The 24,174-nt window shown below is 40.2% G+C and overlaps 1 protein-coding gene across 2 annotated transcripts; it reads left to right on the top strand.

Moving 5' to 3' along the window:
- Positions 1–722: 722 nt before the first annotated feature.
- Positions 723–24,093, top strand: LOC106962504 (collagen alpha-2(V) chain-like). Of its 2 annotated transcripts, XM_015056960.1 has the most exons (56): positions 723–1,046; positions 8,785–8,994; positions 9,743–9,961; positions 10,367–10,591; positions 10,680–10,696; positions 10,791–10,823; positions 10,907–10,939; positions 11,650–11,703; positions 12,311–12,403; positions 12,518–12,589; positions 12,671–12,715; positions 12,815–12,868; positions 12,951–13,004; positions 13,089–13,142; positions 13,235–13,288; positions 13,371–13,424; positions 13,789–13,833; positions 13,966–14,019; positions 14,100–14,144; positions 14,312–14,365; positions 14,578–14,676; positions 14,761–14,805; positions 14,901–14,999; positions 15,073–15,126; positions 15,754–15,861; positions 15,937–15,990; positions 16,071–16,169; positions 16,790–16,843; positions 16,934–17,032; positions 17,101–17,154; positions 17,255–17,308; positions 17,384–17,437; positions 17,704–17,757; positions 17,849–17,893; positions 17,966–18,064; positions 18,432–18,539; positions 18,636–18,689; positions 18,769–18,822; positions 18,979–19,032; positions 19,129–19,182; positions 19,303–19,410; positions 19,497–19,550; positions 19,658–19,711; positions 19,788–19,949; positions 20,024–20,131; positions 20,243–20,350; positions 21,027–21,080; positions 21,170–21,277; positions 21,362–21,415; positions 21,524–21,631; positions 21,998–22,051; positions 22,133–22,240; positions 22,348–22,693; positions 22,786–22,976; positions 23,054–23,296; positions 23,390–24,093. In XM_015056960.1, the coding sequence occupies exons 1-56, from the start codon at positions 953–955 to the stop codon at positions 23,534–23,536; spliced, it is 4,965 nt and encodes a 1,654-aa protein (XP_014912446.1). In that variant the 5' UTR covers positions 723–952; the 3' UTR covers positions 23,537–24,093. The 2 variants fall into 2 exon arrangements, with proteins under 2 accessions (XP_014912446.1, XP_014912447.1); XM_015056961.1 differs by lacking the exon at positions 8,785–8,994 and having other exon boundaries at positions 724–1,046.
- The last annotated feature ends 81 nt before the right edge of the window (positions 24,094–24,174 follow it).

Genomic DNA, 24,174 nt, shown 5'->3' with positions numbered 1-24,174 from the left:
TCCCAATGTCTTTGAGGTCCAGTCTAAGTTATCATGACAATCGAAAGAGAGTAACCAGAAATACCTCGGACTGTCTTATGTACTCAAGCTGGGAGAACGATAAGGGTAAAACAGAATATCCCAAAAATCTGGTTTTTCCTAAGTTATTTCCCAAAGCAGAAACTAGAGTGCACACATAAAATGAGTTTATAACTTCTATAAAGGATAGCTAGCTGCAGACCAGCAGAAAATGGCATATATCGACTTTAATCACAGACCTACCTGATGTGATTGAACAGAACTGACACATTACTGAGCCCAGTTATCTGGTAATGTCCTTTAAATGTTTGTCTCTGTTTGAACCAGTGACACTGGAAGTAAGTAAAACCTACAGTCAAACAATGAAGCCAAAATAGCTGAAACACCTGCGAGCGTTTGGGTTCCGTTTTGGACATTTCTATTAGAATGATGTATTGCTACTTAAGGTGGCTTCTGCACATAAAAGCAGCAATATCCTTTAAAGGTCCTTGAATGCAGATTAGAGGTATTCTCTTTTCCAGAGGCACCCGTCGTCCCTCCTCCCCTCAATTAGAGCCGATTTCATGCAGCCTTTAATCAGTGCCACCTTTCATGCCATTCGCCAGAGCCTGAAGAGGAGGGTGGCCTTCGACTAAAAGTAGAAATGATGAGAAAGCAGACGAGTGGGAGGGTCGAAGGTTGAGAGAGAGTGGCAAGGAGGTCTGGGTGAGGAGAGGGGGGGCAAAGCAGGAACTTGTTGCAGTGAGCTGTAATCGCTCATCCAGGAGCCAGTTGTGCTCAGGGACATTTGGATTTCGGTTTTTTTTGTTTTGTTTTGTTTTTTCTTTCTTTCTTTCCAGCCTGGATGTTGTAGCTCGGGGCTGGGCTTCCCTGGACTTTCTGATCTGCTTTGCAGCAACTGTTTTTGAGGACGCTGCATGTCTGATATGCAGACATGGGCACCTCACTTTGCTCCAGGATTACCATATGCTTGGCCCTCACCTTAGCTCAGGTGATTGCTGTGGCCTGCCAAGAAGAAACAAAGACGGGTGAGTGACGGCTGCCTAAACCGCTGATATTTCAGGAATGGAAAATTTAACTTCTTTTGTTGGACTTTTGTTGTGTTATGAATATTTATATGTAAAAATGTCATGTTTATGTTCACTCAGATGTTTTTCTTTTCTACCCATGATTACTTTGTGGATATTTTGCGTAATTTGTTTTCAACAACATGAGCTTTTTTGTTGCTGAAAATTTATTATTTCTACTTCTTACGAAATGCAATTTAGTCTGAAATGGATTTATTCCTCCAGATAAGTTACCAACAGAGTGGCTTATTTTTAATTAAAAATGGGGATTTTTTTGACTTCATAGCACTGTTGAAAGCCTATTAATGATATTTGTTGTATCGTGGAAGAACACCTGTTCAAAGACGAAAGTGAATTTTTCTTATGATTTGACTCTGAAGTGATAAAAATGTTGTTTTTTGTTTTTTTTTATTTGAAAGTTACATAGTTGTTCAAACTTCATATAACTTTATATTTAACATACTTCACCCCAAATAATAAAAAAAAGCAGCAATTTCCCTCTTAATGCTCCAGCTAACTCTAAAGAGTGGAGCGGGGCTGGCCAGTCTATTTCAGTGCAGAGTCGAGGCTGGATGACAGGGTTGGAGAGGCCACAGTTATAATGATGTGGCTTCCAAGATGGGATGGACAAATGCAGGCCACTAATTTTGGTCAGACTCTTGGCCAGAGGCAGACGAGGACACACCCAATGTGAGAAGATGCTGGATATGAAATATGCTTCTCCTGCTTCCATCCAGCTTCACCTCCAATGAAGCGTTCATGCTGCGAGGGAAAAGTAAAAAAAAAAAAAAAACATTTCTGAGCATGTGCACCAGATGTTTTGTAGGTTAGAATCATGTGTGGTACTACTTAAGCTTTTAGTAGCATTTAATGTCACTGGACAAATACCATGAACATTTTTTTTTCAATATATATAAAATGACAGTTTTGTAAGCATTCACAGCTCTGGTATAAAAATGCAACTGACTTGGGTTGCATTTATAAGTAGGGTTTATACTTTTAACACTTTTCTCCCCAAGCTTTTTAGAAAAATGTTTCCTACTTCCGAACAAATATAGATTTAATAATTATTCAAATTATAAAATAGGTGCATTTTTCATGTTGGTTTTCAATTAAGGGCTCACCACATTCTTAGCTTTGCTTACATACGCAGCATAGAAGAAGCATGAAAAACACATTTAAATTTCACTAACTAATTTATATTAGCTCTTTCTGAAACTCAGCCTCCAGGAAGTCATGACAACATGGCTCCTCTATTAACCCTTTAGCAACATTTTTACCAGTGTTGCACTGAGACGTAGCTCCTATAATGAGCTCAGCAGTTTTACCAGGTGTTTGGTAGGGGTGGGGGGAGGGGGAGGGCCGCTCTGTGAGGCGGGAGCATAAGAACTGCAGCTCCCAGGAGGCGCTGCGTCTCAAAGGCAGCGCTAGCTCCACCCAAGAAATTAAAGAATTTCTTAAACAAGAATGAAATAATCAAGCAATACTCCAGGTATGTTTAGAAATGCTGTTTTGGTAACATTAGCATTAACTTTTTGGTGTCCATGTTATATTGTTAGAGTACAGCTGTAAACTAATATGATTCTTATATAACCTGACATTAAATGCTTAAAGAGGGTGTGATGGATTGGAGTTAGCAGAGGAAACTAATAGTGCTTCCTCTGCTTGAGTGCTTTGAGTTTAGGTTCGAGGCTAAGCTAGTTATAGAAAGGGTTACAAGTTCCTCTGTCAGTAACTCTTAAAAACATACTTAATAATATTTCATAAAAACATGATGAAGGTAAAAAAAAAACACACACCAAAAAACCCCGTCAATATCTTGTATACCAAATTAACTCCAGTAAATGCTTGTATAAATAATATAGGAGGCCACAAAAAAACTCCCCAACATTGTGCACACCATAGTACTGAAATTGCCCTTGTCAAAGTGTTCAACGACATCCATATGAATACAGACTATGGAAGACCCACAGTGCTGGTACCTTTGAACTCGTTTTTGCTCACTTTGCCACTGCAATGTAATGGTTTTGCTTGTTTGCTCTTTTATTTTCCTTCTAAACATCTAAAGCACTTTGAATTGCCCTGTTGCTAAAAATGCACCAAACAAATAAACTTTCTTGCCGTTCCTAAATTTCTTGCGCAATGTCAAAAAAGTTATCAAAATCTAGATTTTTTTTCATACTATATATATATATATATATATATATATATATATATATATATATATATATATATATATATATATATATATATATATATAAGTTTTGAAGGGATTTAAACATCAGGAAACAAAATAAATATGAAAGAAAATTTTAGTGTGAGGTCGGCAGGGATAGTTCGATAGTGTATGTGAGGATGATCTTTGAATTTATTAAATTAACATAAAACGTTGATAAGAGCGATGCTTTTGGAAAATATGTTTGCTAATTATCAGTACAGTGCTACCTACAGCAGTGTGTTTACATACTGCTTTATTCTGTAGCTTTGAGAAGAAACCATGTCAAAAATGTAGATACTTTCTCCATAAATGTTTACTCCATTATGGCAAAAAAAGGGAGTATCTTTGCCCACTAAGTTGCACTTGACTTGATTTAATCTTTAAATATCAAAGTATCTCTTTAAGTCCTTTGCATGGTGGTTTGATGTTTGTAACCAAAGTTTGAGCACAAGGGGCGGACAGTTGTACTGATGTGTAAAAAGACATATAAACTATGGATATAGTACAAGCTCATGCTCTAGCTGAAGCTATAATTATGTGGAAAGGAAAAGCGACTTACTAACATCGATGGAAAGTTTTTGAAATACAAAGGTTAAAAACCTGAAAAGCTACATAGCTGCTGCATAACTGTTATAAATATAATATCTCCTGCAAAAATACACTCTACATCAACCTGTGACGCTTTCCTTTGGTCTGAAGCAGGTTTCAAAGCAGGAGTTTCCTTCGGGTGTGGTATCTCATTGCTGTCCCAAATAAAGTCAAACCACAAGTTTTAACCCAAACCCAACATATAATACAGTCTCAGTGGTTTCCCCTGAAATAACTACAGCTGCTGAAAACCATCGTCTTTCTCGGGGAGAGGCCTCACCACATAATTAGTGCTTAGCGACGTCACAAAAATGAATGGATTTAAATGCACTCTTAAAGCCTACAGCATCAGCAGGTGGCGATCCTTTTTTTTACTTTTTTTTATGTCCAACATTCCTATGTGTAGTCTTTTTCTCCTCTTTTTCCTCGCTACACAAGCCAGGTGTTTGAGAAAGATATAAAAGAAAATACTAAAACATGAAGAGTTTTAACGTTTTCCACATCTAACCTAAATATTGTTCCAATTTTATGAAGTAAAGTACTGCAGTGGGCAGTGTGGGCTGCTTTTATTTTATTCTTTTTAATGCTGCTGTTTTTATGTTGTGTGCCAATAGGTAATTGGTGGTCAGCTATCCAGGAAAGAAAATAGTTTATGTGCACTTATAATAAAAAATGTTGAAATACACTCCAGATTTTTTACTTGGAAACAGAATCAGAGTTGCTGATTGTTTGTGGCCCCATTAAAGGAGCAGCGTTATGTATTTTCATTTGTCAGTCAAATCTCATCCTGACAAACAATGTCCTGCAAACTGTCCCTGGGTTAACCTTTAGCATACCATGCTAACAAAATATGATAAAACTGTATTTTTGACACGTGAGACGATTATAAATCACTCAGCTTATGTGAGTTGTGTTAGAATGAAGAGATTAAGACACATTTGGCTTAATAGAAATATAACTAATGATTATGCTAGCTGTTAGCATATGTTAGCTGTTAGCATGTGTTCCTGCTGTGACTGGCTGGAAGTGAGGACTCTAATGGTGAAATCCATGCTAATTACAAAGCATATATGTTTCATGTTAAATGTCGAACTTTGGCAGAGATCGCTTTTGAAGGGATAATTGCACATTAGCCTACAGACGATTTATAGACGACTTTACAGCCAAAAGCTGTTGACTGAACCACAGTCTAGTCAGGTTAGATTAAAGGCCTCTGCAGGTAAGCAGCGACTTGCCTCGAAATATGTCAAAATTACGACGTTTTAATTTGTGTTCTTCTCGCGTCTTCTTTTAAAAGTCTAGTAAGCAAGCTGTTTCAAAATGCGTACTGTGCTGCAGTCATATATACCCTTTAAACTTTTATTTTGGGATTCCTAGCAAAATCTAATCAGGAAAATGATTTGAAGATATCAATATGAAGACTAGTGGTAGGATCATGCTTGTCTTCTTCACCATCAGCTTCTTTAAAATGAAGGGTGGATAAAAAAAAATTGAGAAATGATCTAATAGTGGGAGAAGTTCTTCTACAAAGACTAAATACAATTGCCCGTCATGCTTTTAAAATTTAATTTGGTAAAACTTCTGTAAACCGTGCATCATCTTTCTCTCCATCTCACAATTATGCATTAGTTTGTTTTAATTTATCACATAAAAAACATTGATGTTTGTAGTTGTAATGTCACAAAATGTCAAACATTTCAAGGGGTAAAGGTATCTTTCATGAAACATGAAAATGTTATAGATTAATTTCTTTCAGATTTACCAATAAGGCAGTGAAACTGAAAAACAGTTTTTGGTTTAGGTCTTAAAAAATGAATTCAAGTGAATCTGCTATTGTTTATAAGTTATAATGTTAAAACTGGAAACCATGTATTGTTTTTATATTATCCTCATAATTTTAAGCATGTAACATGAATTATAGTTATATTTTTATATGCAGCTTGTTCCTGCAGTTGTTCCTAAAAGACGGTTGATGCAACCTACTGGGCAAATGGAAAAACTTCAGCCCCTTTTCTGCTTTCATTTCCAGGTTTGCTCAAAATATAAAGTCAAAACTATAAAAAAAAAGAAAAAAAGTTGTTACCTAAGTTTAATATATGTAATTGGTTGCTTGAATTCATTAAATTGAACAACCAGCTGGTTGTACTGTAAAGTTGATAGTTTCCAACGTGTCATCCTCATCATCATCATCACTGGATCAGACCTCCGCAGACTCAGAGGAACATGTTAACATGTCGGCTGCTGCTGTGCTTGACTCAGACGGCTGTAAGGAAAACGGAACAGTCTACTCCAACAATGAGATATGGAGGCCGGCGCTGTGTCGAATCTGTGTGTGCGACAGCGGCCTTGTAGTGTGTGAGGATGAGGTGTGTGAGGAGCTCAGAGACTGCCAGTCGGTGGTGTTTCCAAAAGGCGAGTGTTGCCCCCTGTGCTCCACCTCGCTACTGACACACACAGCAAACTCTGAAGCAGGTAAACTGACTCAACTCTGACCCTTCACTAATGGGACTCATCAGGCACATTCACGTCCCTTTCAGTTACCACCATGCATCATTATGAGGTCTTCCTGTCCAGTTTGGAGGTATAAATACAGCGAAAAATGTCATTAACTTTGTCCTGACCAAATTTGTTTATAACACTATATTCTAAATGAAATAAAAAAAATACAGTTAGGTTGTAAGAGTCAGTCAGAAAGCTCTGCGTTTTAATAATTATTTCATTGAGAAGCGATCATATTGTTAAAAAAGCGAACAATTCTAGCTTTTTGGCGTTAGTGTGTGGCTTTACCATTTATTTACAACATTCCATGTTCCACTATAAATTAATATTCTAATTCATAGTATAAACATAAAAAAAAATTGATTTTCTTTTAGGTGCAGTTGTTCTGAAAATGTTTTACAATTAATCTGCAGATTAAATATTTCATTAATAACCTAAGACTGATCTAATAACTGATACCAGTGAGATTTGTTGAGTTATGGGCATCATTTAAGTTGACTGATGCAGATAAATCCTCCAAATTTTTTACCAGAGTAGCTTAAAATCATCTTTATTAGTTGAAAAAGTGCTGATGACTTTGAATTATACATATTATGGTTTGAGAAGTGTCTAAAAATCTCCATCTTATGCATTCAATTAGGTTGAGTGCCAAAAAGGAAATGGGATTTCCCTTCAAGCAGAATTCAGCTTCATGTTGTTTCACGATATTTTAAATGTACACATAAAAAGATCCAACTATTGAATAATTAGCTTTGTGGCAAAAGATTAGGAATCAAACGTCTAAATTGTTACAAAAGTTGAAGAAGTCTTAGACAAAAATATGGAACTTCATATTCTCAAGGCATACCCAAAAATCCCTTCAATGATGCATTGTGTGCACTGAAAGGGCATCGTCTGCGGTACTCATCCGGTTGGTGTTTTCTCCCATGAAGAGACCTGCACAGAAAATGGCACCACCTACTACGACAATCAAATGTGGGCCCCAGAGCCGTGTCGAGTCTGTGTGTGCGACTCGGGAGTTGTGGTGTGTGAGGAATTGGTGTGTGAAGAGCTAAGGGACTGTGAGACAACCGAGGTCCCCGAGGGCGAGTGTTGCCCCGTGTGCTCAGCCAACAAACCAAACGCTCCTTTCTTGGACGATAAAACTGGTAATAAATATTATGAACTGATGTTTCAGTGATCTGATTAAAAGATTAATAATTACATCTATGTAGATAATGTGTCAAAATGGCTTTTTTTGTGCCAAAACAGGAGTGTTATCTTTCACATTTATTTCCTGGAAACCCCCCAAAATTGCATATAAAAGTTTTGTAAATTGTATCACTCAATTCAACACTGTCCTACAAAATCTTTGCTGATATTTTTTAGAATGTAACCTCTCACAGGGTTAACAAAGCAAGTTTTTACTTAGGATTGAACATATGCTTTAGTTTAACATACCTAAACTTTCACAGACTTTAGTAGTCACCTAAATCCAACATATTTTTTTTTTTTTTAACATAGCATGAAATTTTTGGTAGTCACCCAACATTTCTTTTTAGCTAGCATGAGATGGCTAAGTTATACATTTACCCAAAGTCTAATTTTTCTTGCTGACTTTTGTTTCCACAGACTGTTGAGTCTTTTAGTAGTTACCCAAATTTATGTTTTCCTTTTTAAGCTAGCATGAGATTTTTGGTAGTGACCCAAATTCAACTTTTTTTTTTAGCTAGCATGAAGTGGCTTTAAGCTAGCATGAGATGACTAAGTTATACATTTACCCAAAATTAGCTAATTTTTCTTGCTAACTTGAGTTTTGTTTTCCAGATAGTATCAGCTAGACAAATACATATATCTAAATATAAAAGATTTCTTTTTGTCACTTTGGTGAGCAAGCATAGTAAAGTAACACCTATGACTTTTTCTAAGTACTCATCGTAGGGCTATTGTTTTCCAGTTAATGTGAATTGCTTCAGCCAGTATTTTCCATAAACCTAACCAAAGATGTTTTCTAGGTAGCATAAACTACGTGTTTACATTTTTGTTGTTGTTTGTTTTTTAGCTAACCCTTATGTCGTCTGCCTAAAGTAAGCTGTTCCCTTGAACCTACAAATCATTTTGTCAATTAATCTGAGCTACATTTGTCTAAACATGAAAAATTTTTATGCTTTCCATTTTGTCCACTTATTGTTTTTTGTTTTCCATATATCATGAACTTTCCAAATCACACATTTTCCGAACTAGCTAACCCCACATTTGGTTTTCCAGGCAATGTGACCAGCCCAAACTGTATAGCCTTCAAAACCTAACCAAGAAACTGGGCTTCTCTTGAATCTGCAATACATGAAGCTGTTTTTTTTATCATCTCAGAACAGCTTTCCATACTGATGCCCGTTGCTGTTCTTCCTCACAAAGATTCCTGCTCGGTGGACGGCAAAACCTACGCCAACGATCAGATATGGAACCCTGAGCCCTGTCGGGTGTGTTTATGTGATAAAGGGACGGTGCTGTGTGAGGACGTGGTTTGTGAGGATATAGGGGATTGCCAGACCACAAAAACCCCAGAGGGCGAGTGCTGCCCTGTGTGCTCAGCTGCGAAACAGCAGCAGCCCCACGCAGAAACTGGTAAACTGCAAACGTGACCCGCAGCCTTGCTTCTGGTGGTTGACGTCGACTTCTGCAATGCAGTGTTTGTGTATTTCGCAGCTGGTGGTGCTTTTTGGTCTCTGTCTTGGCCTGAAGATCAACTCTTCAGGCGTCACCTTGTGCACACCACTGTGGACTGTTGTTTTCCAAATCTTTCTGCTGCGGTCTGAATTTCCCTCCGACAGTGCTTCTTTTCAGGTTGCAGACGGAATACATAAACTTTCAACGAGATAAGCTCACTTCGCAACATGTGTGTGTTGTAACAACCTCACAACAGATTGAGCAAGTGACTTACTTACCGAATAAGGTGTATTCCTCAGGGAAATTTTTGCCTCTCTGTTATATCATTCTGTACAACTTATGATTTTTTTTTTTTTTGCATTTGTGAGTCTTTAGCACAAATAGATTTTCAATAAAGCAGCAAAATACATATGGTTTTTCTGTGTTTATTTGTGGTTTTTTGGCAGCAAGCAATCTGAATTTGAAATTCAAACTCACTGCAGTCTTGCATTGGCTTAGTGGCTATTTTTGCAAACCATGTATTTGACGTAAGTGACATTTAAACTGGAAAATCAATCCAACTCAATAGCTGCCAAAATGTCAGAAAAAAAATCTGTTTGTGTTAGCATAAATTGTGTTTTCAAGTAGGTGGTACCAAGTGTAGCTACAACAATTAAATCAATAACCAATTTTTTTTATTTTTTTATTTTCATGTGTTTTAATGAAGACACCTGCACAGAAAATGGGAAGGTCTATGCCAATACAGACATGTGGAACCCGGAGCCATGCCGGCTGTGTGTGTGTGACATGGGAACCATAGTGTGTGAAGATGTGGTGTGTGAGAACCTCGGTGATTGCCAGAAAACAGTGATCCCCAGTGGTGAATGCTGTCCTGTGTGCCTAAGTGTGGCTTCAACATTTTCACCCAACACCGACCCAACAACAGGTAATTTGACAGAATTTGACCAAACACAAAAGTGATTGCACCAAGTAGACGGTTGCTTGAGAAGAGGATGGTGATCAATTGTGAATGATAATGCTCCAATCTAGATAATAGTTGTGACGTTGAAGACTATGTTGATTTTCTTAAAATTGCTGCTAAGATCTGTGGCACGGAGCTGGATGTGACTTTGGGTGACTGATGAAACATCAGTGCTCAGATCTTCCTAAAAAGGTTTCATGTACCGATAATTTGCAGTCAGTTTCAGAAAGTACAACTACGTAAGTTCAGGAAAAGAATACCCTGATTCTCAGACTGCTATCTACTAAGGAATCGACTGTGGATGACATTGTTAAATTTTGCAGTGACAATTTTCATTTCCCTTTATTTTCCCCCTTCTCTGTGTTGCAGCCGTTGATGAAAAGAAATCAGAAAACTGCAAAGTCGACGGGGAGCTCTACCATCACAACGACATCTGGAAACCTGCGCCCTGTCGCGTCTGCGTCTGTGACAACGGCGTCTCCATCTGCGACGAGATTCAGTGCGAGCCGCTGGTAAACTGCGACAAGGTCACCACGCCCGAGGGAGAATGTTGCCCCGTGTGCGACAGCTTCGCCAGCGCCGGCAGGAGGATCGGTGAGGTCACTCTCCCTGACAGCCTATTAAATTGCCTCAGTAGTAATCAACTGTGTGATAATTATCTCTTCTTTTTTTTTAATTCAAGAAATTATGGGCTTCAAGGTAAATTACTGCTTTATGCACACACTTTTATTTATAAGAGGGGGGGGGGAGGAAATCACAGCACACCTAACAAGCTATTTTGCTTCCTTCACAGGGACAGAAAGGGGAACCAGGTGACATACCGTATGTAAGTATGAAATACTCAAAAGAATTGTTGTGCGTCATTTCTGAAGCTTCGCTTCAAGAGATAATTATCTGCCCGTTCTTCAGGTTGTGGGAAACCCCGGACATCCTGGACCAATGGTGGGTAACTTGCTTTTGCCAAATGTTTTCCAATTCAGAAAAAGGTCTTTCTTTCCATAAAGTTCATACTTGTTATTTTTTTTCTCCAATGCTCATTAAAAAAAAAGACACTTTCTTAATTAACACAATAAAGTACTTTTTTTTTAAATCTATTTAACCTTCCAGTATTGATATTGATTACGCAGCTTTGGCGCCCTCTAATGTTAAAATGAATTATGGGACTACTCTAATGAACACAACAGGAGCAGATGCTAAGGTGATTATATGTGACCTTTTTTATAAGCACTGCAGCCATTAAAATGAACCTAAAACTACAAACATGTGCATCTCAATAAAGCAGAATGTCATAAAATTTTTATCACAGTAATTAAAATGATAACATGAAACTCCTACATGATGTAGATTTATTGTTCCTTCTTGCTGTGCAGCAAGAAGTTCCTGCATTCAAATCCTTTCCTGGGTGGTTTCTGCTTGGAGTTTAGATTCTTGAACCCAAAAGCAGTGGCTGGACAAAAGAAAACAAAGTTAGAAGTGGTATAAGATTAAAACTTTCTTAAAGGAGATGTGATTTTTCTAATGCAACAGCCAAACAAAATATTGTTCTACTAATGTGAGATAGATGACTTGTCTCTTATATCCTTATTTTGTGTTTTTTTCCTCCATAAAGTGGAGAAAATGAACTTATAAGTTAAACTAATCTCATTGTTTAGGGCCCCCCAGGACCGCAGGGAAGAACAGGACCAAGAGGCTTCAAAGGCAGACGGGTAAGTTTTGAAAAAGCTTTTTCTTTTGAGACGACATGTACAATTTAAACCTAAGGTTAACACAATTATTTCTATTCAGTTTTATGTGTTACAGTCTTCTTCACACCTGAAGTGTATTTATGATAATGAGGTCATGACTTATTATTTGCCTAACTCCGATCATAAGAATTAAGTAAAGGTACCAAATTATTTCTGTTAAATGTAGTCATTTATCCAGTGTTGTGACATTATAAAAATATTTTCTCACTGGAAGCAGAATTATTTTTAATTTGAAGCGTTCGTCAAACTCTATTACCTTGAAAAAATATAAAAGTAGCCCGCAGCATATGCAGTGCTAATGTCCTAAATCTACCGTATATGTGAATTATTTAAACAAATGGAAAGTATTAAAACATTTGATTACAATTTCCTGACACAATGATTAATAAAGTATTGTTAATTAAAGACACCAGATATTTCTTTACATTAGCAAAATGTTAATGCTAATGCTAATAGCGTAAAACAAAACCAAACAAAAAGAAATGATAGTTAAGTAAATACTCACAGCTGTGACTTAGCAAGATAAAATTGAACTTCATTATGACATTTGTAATAACAAAACTTGTAGGGATTCACTGGACCCCCGGGATTTGACGGTGAGCCTGGTGTCCCTGGAAATCCAGGAGAACCTGGACCCCCTGGGAATCCCTCTCCTCCTGGGGTGAGAATTCTCATATCTGCTAAGGACTTTCTAACATATTCTTCCGAAAAATGCTTAAAATATTTTTTAAAAATCTGTTTCTAGAGGTAATCATTGACTTGTTTTTCCTTGAAGGGAAACTTGGTGTCGCAGATGGCTGGTTTTAGTGAGAAGTCGGGTTTTGCTCCGATGGTGTCCGCAACGAGGGTGAGTGTTTCAGGTCTGCAAACAAACCGTAAAGTCAGATTTGTGAATTAATTACCTGAGAATAAAAGTATCCTGTTGCAGGGTGAAGCAGGACCACGAGGACTTCCTGGACCAACTGGGCCTCCAGTAGGTTTTATGCTGTTACCCAAAGTTATGAGAATTAATTTAGTTTTAGCAAACTTCTGTAAATTTCAGATAATTTTAACTTTTGATGTCTTACTTTAGGGCGCAACTGGCGGTCAGGGAATTCCCGGAGAACACGGAGACACAGGACCAATGGTGGGATGACTTCTTTATCGTATAAAACATGGTGGCAGCCATGGTTGGATGTAGCAACATGTTGGATGTGAATATTCCACAGGGTGAGCCTGGTCATCGAGGACCTGATGGACCACCAGGGAAACCAGGACCTGACGTGAGTCAGAGAGACATACATCCTCATTTTCAGTCATCTGATTAAAAACATTCAAACTTCACTTTTTTTTTTCTTTATGGGCAGGGAGAGGCTGGGCCTGCCGGTGCAACCGGAGAACCAGGATTTCCAGGATCACCAGTAACAGAATTACCTATAATGACATAAGTGCATCCAAGGCATTTTACAGTTTACGGAGGATTCTGACGAGTTGTGGCTTGTTTTGAATTCAGGGCGCAAGAGGATTCCCAGGACTTCCAGGTCTTCCAGGACGTAAAGGCCCCAAAGTAAAGAAAATTCACCGTTTTGTTTGTCGTTGACTTCCATTTGAAACGGATACAAAACTTAGGAGAACTTTAATCCTAACAGGGACACACTGGTCTTGCAGGACCAAAAGGCGAGTCTGGGGCAGTTGGAGCCAAGGTATGACATTATCCTGATCCAGAACTATCGAAAAAGAACTAAAAAAGAGTCCATCCATACACCAACTATTGTTTATTTAAGACCACAGACTTCCCTCCCCTAAGTCAACAACTACATTTCACCTGAGGGAATTCTGAGGTATTCCTTAGACAATAAAGACAAAAGACCACCAAGCTGGGGTTGGAAAAAGGTTGGGTTAGTGCCTAAAGTTTATTAAGGTTTATCCACCAACCGATTGTTAGAGAGAGGCACAAGTTCACCTGCAACGCTTCATGAATTTACCAGTAATAAAAAAGTTATGGACAAATTTTATAATCAATTCTATAAAGTAGACATTTTACACTTGTATCTATGTTCACTGTAGGGTGGATCTGGTACTGCTGGTCAAATGGGCCCTCCAGGACCCGCGGTAAGCAATAAATGCATTCAAATTCAATCTGTACCAATGTTGCCACTGTTCCTGTGTCTTACTTCCATTAAGATGGGGAGAAGAAACGGAGGGTGTAAAGTAGTGTCCCAGTAAATCTGTCTTTTGTTTCAGGGTCCTCCTGGTTTGCAAGGAGAAAGAGGCAGAATTGGACCCACTGGTCCTTTGGTATGAGGCAAATCCATCACTTGATGTGAAAGTATTGAAATGGCAAAGAGCGAAAGCTAACGGTCTATTTTTCCTGTCAGGGTAAACGTGGTTCAAATGGCCATCCTGGCAAGCCTGGTCCTTTGGTAAGAATGACTTTGATTATTTACGTTTGTAATTGTTCTAACTGTGTGCTTGTATACTTTCAGTCCAGTGGAGACAAAATATTCTCATTGATTTTGTTGTCTGAGAAGCATCGATTTGCCAGGCGGGTCACAGAATGTGAAGTTAAAATCATCTAATCCAACTACAGGGTCCGATTGGAATTCCTGGTATGGCAGGATTCCCAGGAAGTCCAGGAGTGAAGGTAAGACTGTTCACACTTTTACATCAATCTCATTTTAATAAGAAACTCCAACAGTATAAGTTAGACACAACGCCTCTACTGCGCTTTTAGCTTCATTTTTCAAAAGTCTTCACAGTTAGTCGCTTTTAGAGGCCAGGTATGGCAGCAAATCAGGAAGGAATCCTTTTCAGTTTCCTAAAATATTCATGACTTGACTGTTGTCTGGGAGTTAGGGTGAAGCAGGACCCACAGGAGTCAGAGGGAGTCGAGGGCAGCAGGGACCCAGGGGGGACGGCGGACGTGTTGGACCACCTGGACCAACTGGACAGCAGGCGAGTCCAAATCTGATACTGATTAGTAAGATAGAGTGATTTTTTTTTCTTCTCTTGAAAGACTCATTCTGGTGTTTAAAACAGGGTGCTGCAGGACCTGACGGGGCCCCAGGTGCCCGCGGTTCCTCTGTGAGTCTTTGAAACAACGCAAAGCAGATGTTCCACCTTTTTAGCAAACCTTTGATGCCTTTTTTATTGAGCATGTTTTGCTTTCTTCTCTGCAGGGTATAGCAGGTTTACAGGGGCCGCCTGGTTTGGTTGGCCCCACTGGTCCTCCTGGCCCCCAGGGCACCACAGGAGTACCAGGACCAAAAGGCCAACTGGTACGAACTTTATTGAATTTCTAACTTAGGTCAGATCCTGAACATTCAAATATTCTGGTCTTTGCTTTAACAGGGTGATGCTGGACTACCAGGACATAAAGGAGAAGTTGGGCATAAAGGAGAAAGAGTAAGTGAGAAACTAACACCTTAACTCTTAGACCCTACGATTAATCAGATTAACCGTGTTAAACCGATTATTCAAATAATTGTCAACGAATTTAGTAATTAACTGCTGTATACAGACTCTAAAATGGCCATTTGCTGAAAAAAACAACATAATCAGAGCAAAACTTAAAAAAAAATGAATATTTTACGTAACATAAAAAAATAATCACCTTCGTCTGCAAACATTTTGAAGCCAAAACTCCTCAAGTGGCAGTTTTAGCTTCACCCGGTTCAAATTCACTAAAGTAATGCATTCTTTGGCAATAAAATGTTTAATTTCTTACTAAAAAATGAATTGATTTCTTAGTTGTACATAGAAATCTTAAGTGGTTGGTCAATGAAAACTCTGTAGAATGTGCCAATATTTTTGCTAATCTTTCAGCACATCTCTATTAGTGAATGTTAGCAAAAATATCAAATTTTCTCAAATGTCAGATCAATTTTGAACTGGCACAATGGAACGGCTATTTGAATTATATAATGACAGCAACTTTTCTTCAAAAAAAGTTGACAAAAAGGGTAAATAAAACCTCATCTTAAAGGTTTCCTTCTGTTCTTACTGCTGTATTGACTAATCCGTTGGTGGTAGGGTGACCATGGTGTTCCAGGGCCAATTGGTCCATTGGGTGAGGATGGAAAGCGTGGCCCCCGAGGCGATGCTGGATCCATCGGGTCTCCGGGACCACAAGGGGAGATGGTGAGTCAGCTAACTATATCAGCCATGAAAACTTTATAGGACGTACAGTCCAACTCTCAGCACTTTCTGTTTTAGGGGCCACCAGGAAACCGAGGTTTTCCCGGTGCAGATGGTTTACCAGGACAAAAGGTATTAAAGACGTTTGTTGATAATAGCATTTATCATAGTGGATGGCTCAGCTTTTAAAAATGTGATTCTTGCTCAAACAGGGAGCCCAGGGTGAGAGAGGACTGCCAGGATCGCCTGGCATCAAAGGTTCTCTGGGAGACCCAGGACGCAATGGAGAGCCAGGATTAACAGGAGCGCGGGTAAGGCAACTCCATACATCTCTGATAAATTTCCCAACATTTCTTCTGTCTTCTGATTCAAATTAAAAAGGAAAATATGTGAAAACCAAAAAGTGAATACAAATCGAACCATCTACATCTGAAACCAGAAGATTACATAAACAGAATTTAAAAAAAAACATAGTTTCAAGATATGAAGTTAAGTTTGAATGACTAAAATAATTTCTATTTGTTAATTACCAGAAAACCTGGTAATTATTGTCTTTTAATAATTAAAAGACAATAATTTGACTTGGGTCAAAACTTTTGGGTTTCCTTCTACAAGCTTCCTCAAACTGCATTCAAGGATTTTATTATATTTTGTGCCAATTATTACATAATATGGTTTTTGCTTATGTTGTAGTACATTTTAAAGCCTAATTTGATTACATTACACACCCTCTTTTTCATGTTTGCTGTGGAACAGTTGCAGAAGGCAGAATTGGATTTTATTTAGACATATAAGAAGAAAGGGGCCTACATAGAAATGATGCATTTTTCCCAATTTTGCATCAGTTTGTATTGCTCTATCATATAATATCCCAAGACATAGGCTAAAGTTTGTGTTTTCACATAACATTTTATTCGTCTTGTTTTCCCAGGGTCTCTCGGGGCCGATTGGTGCTCAGGGAGCAGAGGGAAGGCAGGGTCCAATGGTAAGCATGATTTTCCAACAGTGCTGTGATGCCACTATGCCTTTATTGTTTTCCCAATGCAAAGTTTTTACGTTTGCCCTCGTGTTTTAGGGCTTGGCTGGAGAGGACGGCAAACCTGGCCCGGCTGGTTCTGTTGGAACCCGAGGTGGTGCCGGAACCATGGGTCTGCCAGGACCAAAGGGCTTCGCCGTAAGTGAGATGGGCTCTGGAATTAGGCATCGTATAAACCTGGTGATAAACACTGGACTTGTTTGTAGGGTGATGCTGGAAAAGCTGGAGAAGCTGGAAGTCCTGGTGCTCCGGGTCAAAGGGTAGGTAGCTGGTACTGAAGTAGCCAGCCATACTTTATGCTACATAATCTTCACATATATAAAGATCCTTCAATGAATGGTGTACTCTTTTATGTTCCAGGGAGCAAATGGAAAAGATGGAGAGACCGGCGCTGCTGGTCCACCTGGTCCAGCTGTAAGCTTCCATCTCCTTTTTATAGACTGAAACTAAGGATTCTCGTGATTAAGCCAATCTATTTTTATTCTTTAGGGCCCTGCAGGAACGAGAGGAGAGCAAGGACCTCAAGGACAGACCGGTTTCCAGGTAAATGACATAAAAGCATTGCTTTTAGTGCAAAAACAGAACTTAGTCCATAGTCCGTTGTATTGTGATGCTTAACTTTGTTACTCCATTATGATCCAAAGTAAATTTCTTATGCTCGTAGTTTAATTCCAGGTATTAAGATTTTGATCAAAAGTGTCTTGCATCACATTTGGTCTATTGACTTTTGCAATTTCATAATAAGGAAGTTTCCATTTTGTCACTTCTTGTTTTTAATGATAAATAAAAGTGGGATTGATGTTTCCTAGGGTTTGCCTGGACCCTCAGGTCCACCTGGAGAGGCAGGAAAGCCAGGTGATGAGGTAAAAGGAACTACCTCTAAAATAGCATTAAAACTAATATAAACCAAGACCAAAACCGTTGTGTTTACTGTTGTATTTTTTTCTTCTATAGGGTCTTGCAGGTGAAGCTGGCTCTGTTGGAGAAACGGGTCCAAGAGTGAGTCCACTGATTCCACCAAATGCTTCAATCAGTTATTCTGTTATCTGATGTGTCACACATCACACGTAGGGCGAAAGAGGAGCGCCGGGAGAAAGAGGAGAAACTGGTCCCAACGGGCTTCAAGGACCAAAAGGCGGTCCAGGAGCACCGGGATCTGATGGTCCCAAGGTATCGTTGTGATTAAAACTTTTACTGAACCCAAAAACATTCATCTTTGCTTTCAGTGGAAAATCCCAGACATACACTGATCAATCAAAGCACAGCGATTGACCTGCCTGGTAGAACTTCTTGCAGCAAACCATTCCATAAGTTTGGTTTGTGGCAAGAAAGCATCATTGTTGTAATGATGCGCTAAAGGAGTGCCTGGATCAATAGGATCTTCTTAAAGAGACAGAGACCAATGCCCGATGTTAAACTGCCCCAAGTAGATCTGTACCATCTTGGTATTGTGTAACATAGTACTGGTGGAAGCGTGGTATATTGTGCAGCCTTACTCTCAATGTTATGCTTGATTGTTGTGTGTTTTACACTTCAGGGTAACCCAGGTCCAAAGGGGGCTGCTGGAGAGCCAGGTGGTCCAGGACTTCAAGGAATGCCAGGGGAGAGAGGTATTTCAGGACCATCCGGACCAAAAGGAGATCCTGTAAGTTAAGGAATAAGACTGTATCGTCTGCAAAGAAGCAAATAATCCATCATAAAATCCGGAAATGACAACTTTTACGCTGATTTGCACTGACAGGGCTCTGTTGGCGAGAAAGGACCTGAAGGAAAGGCAGGAGCTGATGGTGCAAGGGTGGGTCCAAAATCTGTGGCTAAATGGTATCCAATTAGAAATATTTATGTGTTTTTAATTGTATTGAATTTTTTTAAAGGGACTTGCTGGTCCAGTTGGAATTGCTGGTCCAGGTGGGCCAAATGGAGAAAAGGTAAGCTGACAACATTATTTGTTTTTTTACAAAACCCCGAACTACACAAGTAAAAAAGCTGTTATTTAACTTTCTAAACGGGCAAAAACAACAGTTTCTCTCCTTTGGTGTAAGATGACAATACCTGATCTAAGAAGCTATATTTTGTTTCTTCAGGGTGAAACCGGTCCACCAGGACCAACGGGACGCCGTGGCACCAGAGGAATCCCCGTCAGTAGAACTTTTTCAATACCTTAGCCATAAACAAGCCATTAGTTTTCAGTCTTCACAAGGTTGTGATTTAATATTTGCTTGATTGAATAACAGGGTTCCAACGGAGAGCCTGGTCCAACTGGGGCAGTTGGTTTTCCTGGACCGTCTGTAAGAATCCTGTTAAATGCTAGAACACGCCAATGAAAAAAAAAAGAAAGTCTGATGTACTTTGTAAATTTATTTTTAAAGAATAGAATCTAAGTTTTTGTGTGGGGGGGTGTTTCTTAGGGTCAAGATGGCCAGCCAGGAGTCAAAGGTGAAACAGGAGAACCAGGACCTAAAGGAGAAGCAGGATCTTCCGGACCTCAGGGGATGGCTGGGAAGCCAGGTGAACAGGTACAAAATTGCCAATTTAAATTTTTAATATCTGAAGTTGTCTTAAGTAATTTGATAAACATCCCCTTTGAATTTAATCTCTTAAGGGGCCCGTTGGTGTCGCGGGGCTGAAAGGAGGCCGGGGAACACAAGGTCCAGCTGTGAGTTTTTTCACCCAACAATCCAGTTATTGAGAACTTTTAGCTTGTCTAACTCTGCAGCTAAGATGCTAAAAGCACATCGTAAACAAAATGATTTCTTCACACAGGGGTCTCCCGGTTTTCCTGGACTGCCTGGAAAAGTTGGACCTCCAGGTTCACTTGTGAGTTACATACCCTGATATTGGGTTTCTACTCCACAATAATCACTGCAAAAACCTAAACTAATTTACGTTTCAGGGTGCGACTGGAGCCGATGGCCCCATAGGCGCTCCTGGAAAGAAGGGCCCCCCTGGGATCGGAGGAGAAAACGGCGCTCCGGGACGTCAGGGAGAAAATGGACCGCCGGGACCAGCAGGAAGCCCCGGAGAGAAGGGAGGGCCAGGAGAGGACGGTCCTCCGGTAAGATGAAATGAAGCACTTTCTTATTAGACTCACATTTCTGACAATCAGATATCGTCACACCTCTCCTTCAGGGCCCTGACGGACCTCCGGGACCAGCTGGAACGACAGGACAGAGAGGAGGGGTGGGTCTGCCTGGAGTCCGAGGGGAGAGAGGTTCGGTCGGACTGCCCGGTCCTGCGGTATGTACTCCTGCTGATCTTTTCTTCATATCCATCCTTCTCCTTTAGCCATCACAATAAGGTGGTTATTTCTGTTATTCTGACTGTAAACTTGAGTAACTCGTCTGTCAGGGTCCACCAGGAAAACCAGGAGCTCCCGGCGCTCAGGGGACCAACGGTCCTCCAGGTGGGATTGGTTTACCAGGAGCCACGGGACCAAGAGGTGATCCCGGTCCTGAGGTTTGTCCAGTCTTTCTTTTTTCTATTGTTTTTTATTGAAGTTACTTATTTATTTGGAACAGATGGAAAGTAAAAGAAAAAAAAAAAAACAATCTGATTTTTAAAAAAGTAATGGATTCCTATGATCCCAACATACGACTTAATGTAGCGTTCTGATTGATTTTTGAGTCCAGTGGCTATAAATTTGTTTTGTATGCATTGCCCCAAAACATTCCACTCAATAAGTCAAATGTGGTCCAGTGAGAATATGATGCTTACGCTTTTGGGTATTTTTTGATTTTACTTTCATATCTGTGGCTTCCAGCAAAATTGATCATTCAGCATGACACCCAGAAAACTGATTTGATTGCATTCAATAGATATTTTTGACTGCGTTTTATTTATTGCATTTTCCAAACATCATGAATTTTGTTTCATCTAAATTTTGTAGTAATTTGAACCAATGTTTTCAGGGGGGGTTTCCACCTCAGAGTGCAGAAACTTTTGTCAACATTCACACTTAATTTGTAGAAACATTAAAACTTCAGACATAATAAATCTTATTGCAACTTTTCCTACATCTTAATGACACTTTCTTTGCAAATGACTCACAGCTTAATCACGCTGATTTACGGTCCGATTCTTCCGTTTTCCGCTGACATAAATTATATTTTTGTTTCTTCGTGTCGTTATTCAGGGCATTGCTGGAGCCGAGGGGGCTCCCGGTAAAGACGGTCTAGTAGGAGAAAGGGTGAGAATAAAGACATTATTTCTGCTCACATGTCTTCTTGGGTTATACGAACATAAGTATAAATTCATGTTTTGTTTGTGCGTCTTTAGGGCGATAGGGGGAACCCGGGTCCAGAAGGCCTGCCTGGCGTACTGGGGTCTCCAGGAAACGAGGGTCCGGTGGGAACAATTGGTGGTCCTGGACAAAGAGGAGAAAATGTGAGCTTTACAACTAGCTTAAATTCAGTGTTGCATGTTCAAACCACTGATCCACCGCTTTTTATTGTCTCTTGGCGAGTTTAGGGTGCTAGAGGGCCCCCAGGACCCCAGGGACAGCCTGGTGTACGGGGAAAAGTGGTAAGAGAGGTTTTTCACATTAAATGCTTAAAAAAACCTCAGTGGTTTAAAACTCTTGTGCGTCTTTTTTTCTGATGTGATGAAATGTTGTTGTGTGTTCGCTCAAAGGGCCCTCAAGGACCACAGGGGGAGAAAGGAGGAGCTGGAGAACCCGGCGAGAGGGGTCAGAAGGGACACAGAGGCTTTACTGGACTCCAGGGTCTCCCTGGAATATCTGTGAGTACAGTTTTGAAAGCTATAGAATGAAAATGTGTTTTATAGGTTTAACATACTGTTAAAAATATACAAGGAGGTAAAATTTTGTTGAATCAGAGTTCAGGAGGTGTGAAAAATAAGGCTAAGAAAGAACTCCAGGGAGTAGAGGCAGCACATAAACCACTGTTTAAAAGAAAAGACAGTAAAACCATTTGAGGATCATGAATTTAGTGTTCGGGTGGGAAATCCAGTCAGCTTTATGCTGAAACACACATAATCCCTACTTAGAATAGATCAAACTCGGTCAGACTCATTGACCGAGTTTGATGCAGAATTTAACTTTGCCAAACAGCGAGGGTAATCAAAATGGGATCTTCTCTAACTCAGGGCGCCACAGGAGATGCAGGAGCTCGAGGAATTTTTGGACCAGCCGGACAAAGGGTAAACAAAATGAGACTAAAACACGACCATGTTATATGGACAACTTAGCATAGAAAGTCAGCATGTCTTAAAACAATATAGGGGCCTCCTGGAGTGGTGGGTCCTCCAGGAAAGGAAGGAAATCCTGGCCAGCCGGGACCAATGGGGGCTCCAGGCAGCAGAGGAACCATAGGAGACCTCGGAATTCAGGTGACTCAATTCATCTAAAGTACAACTTCAGACTGTTGTCTAAGGTGGATCCAACTTGTTTTATTTAAAGTCAGCGTCATGAAAACACCTCTCTGGTCTTTCTTCAGGGTCCATCTGGAGAACCTGGACCACCAGGTCCTCCAGGGCCCCCAGGTCCTCCCACAGCAGCTGCAGAGGAGCTCTTCGCCGTCGATTACGACGCTCATGGCGAAGTTCAGGAAGCAGCAGAGCTCGGCGAGTACGACGACACCGCTGATCCTCCACCTCCGCCAGAGTTCAACAAGGACGAAGCTAAGCCCAACAATAACATTTTGGGTGCCCAAACGGGTGTCCGAGCCACGCTGAAGACCCTCAGCGGACACTTGCAGAACCTGCGCAGTCCGGATGGCAGCAAGATGAACCCTGCCAAGACCTGCCAGGACATCAAGAACTGCTATCCTCAGAAGAAGAGCGGTCAGGGTCACGCTGCTTTTTTTTTTTTTTTCGTCAAACTCATTTTTAAACCACATCACATGTCCTGATCTGTCTCATTTTATTTGTTATAGGTGAATACTGGTTGGATCCAAATCAAGGAAGCACAAAAGACGCCATCAGAGTCTTGTGCAACATGGAAACTGGTGAAACCTGCATTCCTGCCAATCCGGCCAGCATTCCCCGCAAAGCCTGGTGGACGAAATCCACCCCCAGCCCCAACAAACCCATCTGGTTTGGAGCCGATATGAACAGTGGAGCCAAAGTAAGAAAACAAGAAAACTTCTGCGGAGGAAATCCCTCAACTCTTCAAAACCCGTCAAATTTGTCTTCTTGTTTCAGTTCTTCTACGGCAGGAAGGAGGAGCAGCCCAATGCCGTGGCAGTCCAGATGAAGCTGCTGCAGGTTTTGTCAAAGGAGTCGCACCAGAACGTCACATATCACTGCAGGAACAGCGTGGCCTTTAAGGACGAGCAGGCCGGCAACTTTAAGAAAGCTCTCGTCCTCAGAGGTGCCAACGGACAAGAAATGAGGGCGCAGGGCAACAGCCGGCTCAGATACACCGTCATTGAGGACGGCTGCTCGGTAAGCCACAGAAAATTCCTCTAGATGTGAATAAAACTCAACGTAGAGAGAGAGAGAGAGACACATCCACTCACTTTCCCACTTCTTCCTCAGAAACCAAACGGACAGTGGGCCAAGACAGTGATTGAGTACAGAACTCAGACAACCACCAGGCTCCCCATCATGGACTTGGCCCCAATGGATGTCGGACAGGCCGATCAAGAGTTCGGTCTGGACATCGGGCCAGTGTGCTTCTCATAAAATCACAAAGACGGACGCCGTCAGTTTCTTTTAGAAAGAGGGTATAGAAGTTACCTGTTTCATCGCTGCCTTTCCTTTTTGGTGACAGAAGGACACTCGTGCTATTTATTCCAGTTTTCAGTTTGTGGAAAGGAACCTGTACCGCAAAGACATGTAGATGGATTGTAAACTTGTGTAAACTAGAGGACTGGGCTTTAAGAATAAATGTCCACAGTTTTTCTAGACGCTTGGATAAAGGAAGAATCGATGTAGGATAGCCGTAGCTCTTAATTTTTATGGAATAAATAATTAAATTATTAATATCTGTGCAAAACAGTCATTTGAAAAAGCTGTAAATGCAACACGATTGTAAATGGCAAAATAGTATTACTTTTCTGTGAACAAAATGCAACTCTTTCAACACTAGAGGGAGACAAAGTATTTTTTTTATTATTAGTCAGTGATTTCACTTGATATTCAAGGTGAAAAAGGCAATTAGCTCAGTTGAACGCAGTAAATTTCTGAAGATACATGATGACTTTATTGAACTGCAACAAATAAATAACACACAAACGTCTTATTTGGTGATATGAGTCACTGTCTTCTTGCCCTGTGTCAGATGGGTGTGTGAGCAAACCAAAAAAATTTAAAAAAGTCAG

Source organism: Poecilia latipinna, unplaced genomic scaffold (genome assembly GCF_001443285.1).
Source record: "Poecilia latipinna isolate Pla-1442-1.1 unplaced genomic scaffold, P_latipinna-1.0 Scaffold1421, whole genome shotgun sequence".
NCBI lineage: Eukaryota > Metazoa > Chordata > Actinopteri > Cyprinodontiformes > Poeciliidae > Poecilia > Poecilia latipinna.
Note: the sequence above shows the minus strand (reverse complement) of the source record. Positions and strands in the feature narration are given on the sequence as shown.